Source organism: Megalobrama amblycephala, linkage group LG15, assembly GCF_018812025.1.
Source record: "Megalobrama amblycephala isolate DHTTF-2021 linkage group LG15, ASM1881202v1, whole genome shotgun sequence".
Classification (NCBI taxonomy): Eukaryota; Metazoa; Chordata; class Actinopteri; order Cypriniformes; family Xenocyprididae; genus Megalobrama; species Megalobrama amblycephala.
In genome coordinates, this window is record NC_063058.1 from 35,065,020 (window position 1) to 35,074,481 (window position 9,462).

Here is a 9,462-nt window from a genome sequence, read left to right on the forward strand (position 1 = left end):
ATGTGTGAAATACTCACAGATCATTAAATGTTTGACTCTTTATGATCATGAACTGAAGAAAGCAAAGGAATCAAACACGGTTCAGGTGAAATAATCCATAACTAGAATCAGAGTTTGATCACAGACTCGACGGAACGAAAGTAAGAGTCTGAATCAAACACTCTCAGGTCAAAGGTCACTGAATTCAGCTCCTGTTCAATCACACAGTTTGAGCTCGTTCAACATGAGTTATCATAGATATGAAGACAGATAATCTGTGATGAACACAATCATGAAGAAAACACTCGTCCCTCCAGACCTGAATGAAGCTGATCCTGGAAATATTAATCGTGTGGGAATTGACCTGAAAAAGTTTATATTTTGATGGAAAATTGACATGAAAACAACTTATAAAATATACATAAATGAGAAAAGTGATAAATGTCATAAGATGTCTTTCAGGACTAATATAGGAGCTATGTTACAGCTTTATATTAATATTTATATAGCTTTAATAAGGTTAAGAGTAGATTATGGGTGTATTGCCTGTCGATCAGCATCAAAACTATGATATCAGAGCTTCAGAGTTTGTAGGAGCAGTAAGAGCCTGTATATTAAAGAGTATTTTAGAGAGTACAGACAGCAGACAAGGGAGTGAATGTCTATTTCATTTCCTAAAGGAAACCAGACTGTGAAATAAACGGGATCCAGAACAGAAGGTGGCAGTAATGCAGCAAATCAGATGCTAACTTCCGTTAAACACCAACGAAGAAGAAGAGGAAGAAACACCTTTGGGAAAGTGGGCGGAGCATCACTGACTGCGCTATATTAATTCAATATTCATTTTGAAGTCTACATTAATTCTGAAATCGTTCAAAATGAGCTGCAGTGTTATTATAAAAAATATGAATGGAGATGAAAGAAGAGTGTATGTGGATTCAGAGGAGGAGCTGAAGAACATGAATGTTGAAGAGTTCAGAAGAAGATTCTGTCCTGATGTTGGACGTAAGTCGATCACGTCACCGTTCTGTGATTCAGAAACAACATAATAACTGATTTAAATATGAAAGAAAAGTTTATAAATGTTTGAATGTCGATTAATCAGATTAATCAGGGCCGTATTCACAAAACATCTTAAGGCTAAAAGTAGCTCCTAACTTGCCGATTTAGGAGAAACTCTTAAAAATAATGGGCGTGTCAGTCCTAATTTTAGGAGTCCTAAATTTTTGCTCTAAGAGTATTTCACAAAGCATTTTAGCGCTAAAACTAGCTCCTATGTCTGTGAAACGTTAGGAGTAGTCAAGAGGACTCCTAAATCACTAAGACCAAATCACAAACAGTCCTAATCCACCCAAAGACACTGAACACTTGTTAAATCGTGACGTAAGGAACGCCGTTTCCGGTTCCAAGCCTCGACTCGTTTCACTTGAGAATGCCATCGACGGCCGTTTATGAGCGCTATTTATTCATATTAAACATCAATCATTTAAAAAAGTTAAACATTTTAAATAATCACAGTCTACACAACAGTCTCCGTGCTCATAGTGTCACAGATATTAATATTTTAACGATTTATAAAAGATGAATCATTGTCTGGCCATCTGGAATTTTGGTATGGAGATAAAGGTTATAATTATATATTTTTTGTAGTATTACACCACATCGTGTATGTATATTAGCACCATTTGTTGTTTTCTTGTGGTATGAGATAGAGCTTTAGGACCCGGAAGCGCTGCCGCGTGACGTCAGACTTAACAACCGAATAGCGATAGAGCCTTGGGTGCTGAACCTTTTCTTCATAAATGCAATACATTATGATTTATAGATGTGAATCTATGATGAGGCGCCAAAAAAAAAAACATCAGTGTCACATGATCCTTCAGAAATCATTCTAATATGCTGATCTGCTGCTCAAGAAACATTTAATGTGTACAATTGTACAAAATATTTGTGTACAATATTTTTTTTCAGGATTATTTGATGAATAGAAAGTTCAAAAGAACAGTGTTTATCTGAAATCTAATCTTTTGTAACATTATCTATGTCTTTACTGCCACTTTTGATTGATTTAATGCATCCTTGCTGAATAAAAGTATTCATTTCTTTAATTTCTTTTCAAAAAAATAAAAATAAAAATTCTTACTGACCCCAAACTTTTGAACGGTAGTGTATAATGCTACAGAAGCTTTGTATTTCAGATAAATGCTGTTCTTTTGAACTTTCCATTCATCAAGGAATCCTGAAAAAAAAAGTACACAACTGTTTTCAACATTGAAAATAATCATAAATGTTTCTTGAGCAGCAGATCAGCATATTAGAATGATTTCTGAAGGATCATGTGACACTGAAGACTGGAGTAATGATGCTGAAAATTCAGCTTTGCATCACAGGAATAAATTACTTTGTCAAATATATTTAAATAGAAAACAGTTATTTTAAATTGTAATAATATTTCACAATATTACTGTTTTTTAATGTATTTTTAATTAAATAAATGCAGCCTTGGTGAGAAGACGAAACTTCTTTTAAAAACATTAAAAATCTTAGTGGTTCCAAACTTTTGGACTGTACTGTAAATATATATATATTAACTGTATATACTAGTTTAATTAGTGACACTTAGCCTACATTTTATGGCAACATTTTATTTTGAATATGGCAACATTTGTATTTTAAACCTTTATTTTAATATGGAAACATGACGCCTCATTCTACAATATTTCTATGATTAGATCACTGACTCCTCCCCCATCAGCCAATCACTGTGTGTTTACTCCATAGCAACGAGGTCAACCCCGCCCTTACTCTTAGCTTAAGACTTCAGTCTATTCCTTAGTAAAAGTTGGTCTCAGCAGCTTTGTGAATAGGTTTTAAGAGAAAACTCTTAGCTAAGAACTTTTACTGCTATTTAGGAGAACTCTTAGTGGTAAGATCAAATGTTTTGTGAATACGGCCCCAGATCAAGTGAAAGACCTTGTATGAAATAACGAAAATTAACCATCATTTACTACAGTAACCCTGATTTTAACTGTTATATTTGTAGTGTAAATGTTGTTCATTAGCTACAGTAAACCCGTGTTAATGATGAAATGACACTGATGTTTATTGTTGTTTTCACAGGGCGCAGATACATAAAACTTTACATACTCAAGGAACCTGCGGATGATCAAACACGAAGTGACTGTGACAGAAAACATGAATCTGTTCAAGAGCTTGAACCTGGATGTTCTGGAGATATTTCAAATCAATCGACCGGCCAGGGATCAGAATCGGTCGATTTTCCTCATGATCGGCCCGGATTGGTGACCAATTGTTCATTCTTCTCTCTGTTTCCTTGTGAGTACAAAAATGTGCTTAAACAGTCAAATACATACACAATTATGTCAAAATGCCCTTCTTGGCGAGTATTCAGTTAAATACTAGTAAGTTTTGGATTGTCAAATAGTGAAGAAAGATAACGTGTGATGTGTAACAGTATATTGGATCAGTGAATAAGCTCTTAAAGTGACAGCAGCCTAATAAACCTGCTGCTGTCTGTCATGATTAACATGCTCTTGACTGAATATGTTTTATAACTTTAATTTAAAGCATTAATCTGTATTTAATTTTTACAATGAAGACTATCCAGTGTTATTTACATTTGATTATTTTAATTTCATGGTAACACTTTACAGTAATGTTCATTAGTTAACATGAACTAATAATGAACTGCACTTCTACAGCATTTATTAATCTTTGTTAATGTTAATTTCAACATTTACTACAACTGAATTTACATTAACACTAATGAAGATTAGTAAATACAGTAACAAATGTGTTGCTCATGGTTAGTTCATGTTAGTTAACTTAGTTCACTTTAGCTCTGTTTATTCTGTTGAATTTATTTGTTTGCAATTTGTTCTTATTTTATTACTGATTTTTTACAATGAAAATAATACTGTGTTGAAGGAAAGTATATTTTTGTTTGTATATGTTGTCAATAATACTTTTTAGAAAGAAAATCGGTATCAGCAGATCACACTAACAAACAAATCAAAAATCAGAATCAGCCAAGAAAGTTGCAGTCGAGGCGTCTGTAGTAAAAATGTTGCTAATTAACATACAGGAAACTCCTCTTGATGATGAAAAGATTCGTCTTCACTGTTGATGTTTGCTGTTTCTCACGTAGTTGTTGTTTTTCAGGGCTCAGACTCACAGTAACAGAGTACCTGAAGGATGATCAAACTCTTGGATATTATGGCATAAGAGAAGGATCCACTATCCATGAGATTGAGATGCATTTGGTTGGTTCAGGTAACATCAGTGTTCATTACTAGTGTTCAGTCTGACTCTTCATGTCGTCACTCAAGACAAACTTGTTTTCTCTACAGCAGTGATTTATATTATTAATGCTTTAGTGAATTCTGCTCTTAAACTACTTTTATTGCATTTTAATGCCGTCTACACAGTGACAGGAACACCAGACCAGTGTCAGTTATCATCAGTTTTAATCTACCCAGCTACCAGGGAACGTTCTGTCAAGGTTATCTCAACGCTATGAACAAACGTTCCTGCAGTAACATTAACAGAACCTTTGTTCAATGTTATGGGCTTTAATAATGTTCTCAAAACATCAGCACAAAAACAGTTATACATTGTTCATTGATCATTTTTCTAAAACATGTTGTTGAATGTTTGTCTAGTGTTTTTTAAATGTTATTACTTGTTTCAAAGCATTCAGAAGTAACATTCCCATGATGTTTGTAAAATGATAATAATGATACGTATAAATCGTTAATGTTTTGCTAACCTTCACATAAACAAGAAAAACTTCAGAAATAATGTTTTCATAATCTAATGGGCTCTGTGTTATCTGGGAAGATTATCATCTTATGCTTTACTGTACATGATTTCATACAATTTATAGAATGTTGTTCAAAACATTTTTCACTGAGTTTTGATCTTCATAATCGTGTTATTGTTGATCTTTCTGATGAACACATCTAGTGTAAAACATGTTCATATAAAAACTGACAGAAATGAACAATTATCCCACAGATCTCCTACATAATATTAATATAAACTGTATTATGATCAGTGTGAAACATCTTGAATTATTGATCCTTCACACAAGATTCAAGATTCAGTATCATTGAGTTTCTGATGGATATTCTGTTGTTCTGCTCCACTTTAGCCCTCACAGCTGGATGTTCAATTTCAGTAAAGGAATGCAAACGAAAATACTCTGAAGATGAAGATGAAGATGAACATGTAGGAGCCAAACGAAGACCACCTCTACCTGAAGATGAAGATAAAAAAATTCCCAGGTCTCGCTCTATGGATAATCTGTTATTTGATATGCAGCAGCCTCAGTGAATAATGATACATTTAAATCTATGATGAGACGCCAAAAATAAAACTTTAACAAATAAATATTGTCTGATTACCTGTGGCAGTGGTTTTCATGAGTTCACATTTACAAATGATTGAATAGAGTAAATATATATATATATATGCTAAGTGTATTTGGTGTGCTGTCCAAGGGGGCTCCGAGCTTGGAATTTATCCCAAAAAAAATTCCTCGATCCCATTGGACAGCACACCAAATACACTTAGCATATATATATATATATATATTTACTCTATTCAATCATTTGTAAATGTGAACTCATGAAAACCACTGCCACAGGTAATTTGACAATATATATCTATTTGTTAAAGATTTTTTTTTTTGGCGTCTCATCGTAGATTCAAATCTATAAATCAAAGTGTATTGCATTTATGAAGAAAAGGTTCAGCACCCAAGGCTCTATCGCTGTTGCCTCAATGGTGTTCAGTGTCTTTGGGTGGATTAGGACTGTTTGTGATTTGGTCTTAGTGATTTAGGAGTCCTCTTGACTAATGTTTCACAGATTTAGGAGCTAGTTTTAGCACTAAAATGCTTTGTGAAATACTCTTAGAGCAAAAATTTAGGATTCCTAAAATTAAGACTGACACGCCCATTATTTTTAAGAGTTTCTCCTAAATCGAGCTACTTTTAGCCTTAAGATGTTTTGTGAATACGGCCCCTGATCATCACATTACAATTAATAAAGTTCTTAGTGTTAATCATGATGATATGGTAAAATATAGGCTGCTTATAAATGAACATTTTTTTTTAAATTAAAGGTGCCATTGAACGTTTTTTCACAAGATGTAATATAAGTCTAAGGTGTCCCCTGAATGTGTCTGTGAAGTTTCAGCTCAAAATACCCCATAGATTTTTTAAATTATTTTTTTTAACTGCCTATTTTGGGGCATCATTAACTATGCACTGATTCAGGGTGCTTCCCCTTTAAATTGGAGTTTGAGACTCACTATGTCATTTCCATGTACTGAACTCTTGTTATTTAACTATGCTGAGGTAAATTCAATTTTCATTTCTCTTTGTGTTTTATGTAATGACCACTAGGAGGTGCTCTAGGCACACGTTTTGCTTGATTGATTTTCTCTGAAGAGAAATACGTTCAGTATATCAGTGAAAGTGAAAGTAAGAGTGACGCATGTTCGTGAAATGAGAGATCAGTGTCTTTATTAAAATCAGCACATTAGTGATTCATCTCTCATCCTCATATTACTTGGCCCGACCCCCGGATTATCCGCAGTATCAGGAGGATGCTGATACCCCTTTTCCAGCAGAATTGTTCGCGTTCTGGAGCCAGAGCCTGAGCTGGTGCAGGTGAACTAGAGCCGGTCACGTGTTTCCATAGACTTGAGGAGCGAACGCTGATGTAACGCTGCTGTGTGTTGTACCAATGTCCCTTTAAGACAAGATATTTCACTCAGTGGCCATCTTAGAAACGCCTCTCGGGCATTCAAGTGCAGCTCCTATCTCTTTGAATGGGGAAACATCAAATTCTCCAAAGCTGTTTGCTAAGCTTTTGATTAAATGCAATATTTGTAATCACCAATGAAATCTGACAACAACCGTCTCATAAATTTTTCGAATCATGACAAAAAAAACTGTAAGCTAATGCGCATGCGCAGTCCTAAATGCGCGTCTCTGGTGTCTCATTTCTGAGGCGCGCGTCTGACTGAAACCGGTGCTTCTAACGGCTGTTGCAGTGACGCGATGACTTTACCAGTCGGCGATTGGCTCTTATTTAGAAGGCGGGACTTATTCCGCCATATTGCGTGTTGCACTTTCTCCCATTCAAAACAATACGAGTGACGCGTCTTGTGTTATTCTATAGTTTTTGGTTGTACCTGTCCATAGCTAGTCTAAAAAACATTGTGTGTAGTTAAAAAAAAACATTATCTATTATATACTGGTAAACGTTCAGAAAACACGTTCTCTTGTTCATTACTGCAGTGATTCACCATAATACCCGTCAGAATAAGAGAGTCCCTCTTTGTAAGACGGATAATGCAGAGCTTAATCACATCCACAAAAATATGTACAAAACAAATTAAAAGATTAGTCACAATAAAGTCTGTTACATTTTGTAAACGTGGTGTTTCTATCACACAAATAGCTTTGAACGAGGTCTTTTTCATAATGATGTCGGTTAACTTCCGCCTATCCACAAAGCAGTAACGTTAGTTCCGTCTTCGCGCCGGCGAAGTATATAGGTGCGTTCACGTGGCCTCGTAATTCCTGTAGTTACGAGATTCTAGCTTGTAAAAAGCGTTCACGTCCTCGTAGAGCTCGTAATTACAGCTTGTAACCTGGGAGTTTTCTGAAAGCTCCCAGATATACCACGTGGCCGCGCTGTACCACCTGACCGCGGTAGATTCATTTAGGCGTCGACAGTGCTGCCATGGAAACGCATAATTCCCAGTTCAAGGACCAAAAGGACGTGAACAGCTCCGAATATAACGTCACGTGTTGTCATTTCAAGATTCCGGTAAATACGAGGTGACGTGAACGCAGCTTATCTTTGGGCGAAGTGTATTGAAAATACAAAATGGAAGTAAGTGTTCATTTAATGTTATTCCCTGGAGATTTCGTTCATTTAATGCTGCTGTAACAGTGATACTGTTGTAAATCCTCTGTATATTTTTATATATCTTGTTCTGTAATATTGTGATGACGATGTTTTTTACTATGGTAAAATGCCATGTGAGTCAGTTTTTATAACATTAACAGTCTTCGTGTAGAAATATTATTGTATTAAACACAATTTTTATTATATATGTGTGATTGACATTTCTCTGTCCTGAACATTAATACTGTTTACTTTGTGATGAAAATGTCAGAAGTGTGTCTCAAATGACACTATACACTACTGTATGTGATTAGACACTAAGCATGCACTTATACATGTACTATGTACTCATCCATGTAGTGTGTGAGTTTTATAATGTTATTTTATCATTCATCATCAGAGTCTGAAGCTCCGCCCCTCATCTGCATAATTAAATCAGTCGAGTGAATGAAGCTTCAGTTTTTCTGTTGATTCAGAGCATCATCCGGGTCTTTAAAGTGAACACATTAATCACTATTGATACTTACATCATATATAGTGTAGAAGTTCTCAGAAACTTTGTGTTGACACTAAAATGGACAGAAATGAGCGTTTTTTTTGTCATTAAAGTGAATAAAATGAGTGATATTTTAAGCTCACTGCAGTGATTGATGAGTGTTTTATTCTCATGTCTATAACTAAGCTCGATTAATTATTAATAAATCAGTTTCCTGAAATAAATGCATTGATCTTATGTATAATTATGTTGTGCTGACAGAGTAGTTTTACAGAATTAGTGTATAAATGTGTGAAATACTCACAGATCATTAAATGTTTGACTCTTTATGATCATGAACTGAAGAAAGCAAAGGAATCAAACACGGTTCAGGTGAAATAATCCATAACTAGAATCAGAGTTTGATCACAGACTCGACGGAACGAAAGTAAGAGTCTGAATCAAACACTCTCAGGTCAAAGGTCACTGAATTCAGCTCCTGTTCAATCACACAGTTTGAGCTCGTTCAACATGAGTTATCAGAGATATGAAGACAGATAATCTGTGATGAACACAATCATGAAGAAAACACTCGTCCCTCCAGACCTGAATGAAGCTGATCCTGGAAATATTAATTGTGTGGGAATTGACTTGAAAAAGTTTATATTTTGATGGAAAATTGACATGAAAACAACTTATAAAATATACATAAATGAGAAAAGTGATAAATGTCATGAGATGTCTTTCAGGACTAATATAGGAGCTATGTTACAGCTTTATATTAATATTTATATAGCTTTAATAAGGTCAAGAGTAGATTATGGGTGTATTGCCTGTCGATCAGCATCAAAACTATGATATCAGAGCTTCAGAGTTTGTAGGAGCAGTAAGAGCATGTATATTACATGTATAATAAAGAGTATTTTAGAGAGTACAGAGAGCAGACAAGGGAGTGAATGTCTATTTCATTTCCTAAAGGAAACCAGACTGTGAAATAAACGGGATCCAGAACAGAAGGTGGCAGTAATGTAGCAAATCAGATGCTAACTTCCGTTAAACACC

General features: G+C 34.9%; 1 protein-coding gene across 1 annotated transcript; it reads left to right on the forward strand.

The window, feature by feature from the left end:
* The first annotated feature begins 753 nt into the window (after window positions 1-753).
* LOC125247681 lies at window positions 754-5,441 on the forward strand. The gene is made up of 4 exons (XM_048159119.1): window positions 754-984; window positions 3,100-3,315; window positions 4,162-4,272; window positions 5,153-5,441. Exons 1-4 carry the CDS (start codon window positions 858-860, stop codon window positions 5,332-5,334), a joined length of 636 nt encoding a protein of 211 aa, XP_048015076.1. The 5' UTR covers window positions 754-857; the 3' UTR covers window positions 5,335-5,441.
* The last annotated feature ends 4,021 nt before the right edge of the window (window positions 5,442-9,462 follow it).

Bases quoted from the DNA above. Each gene is read 5' to 3' on its own strand.
- LOC125247681 (XM_048159119.1), top strand. From the start codon at position 858: ATGAGCTGCAGTGTTATTATAAAAAATATGAATGGAGATGAAAGAAGA. The intron at 985-3,099 runs GTAAGTCGATCA...TTGTTTTCACAG, and splicing joins ATTCTGTCCTGATGTTGGAC to GGCGCAGATACATAAAACTT. The intron at 3,316-4,161 runs GTGAGTACAAAA...GTTGTTTTTCAG, and splicing joins ATTCTTCTCTCTGTTTCCTT to GGCTCAGACTCACAGTAACA.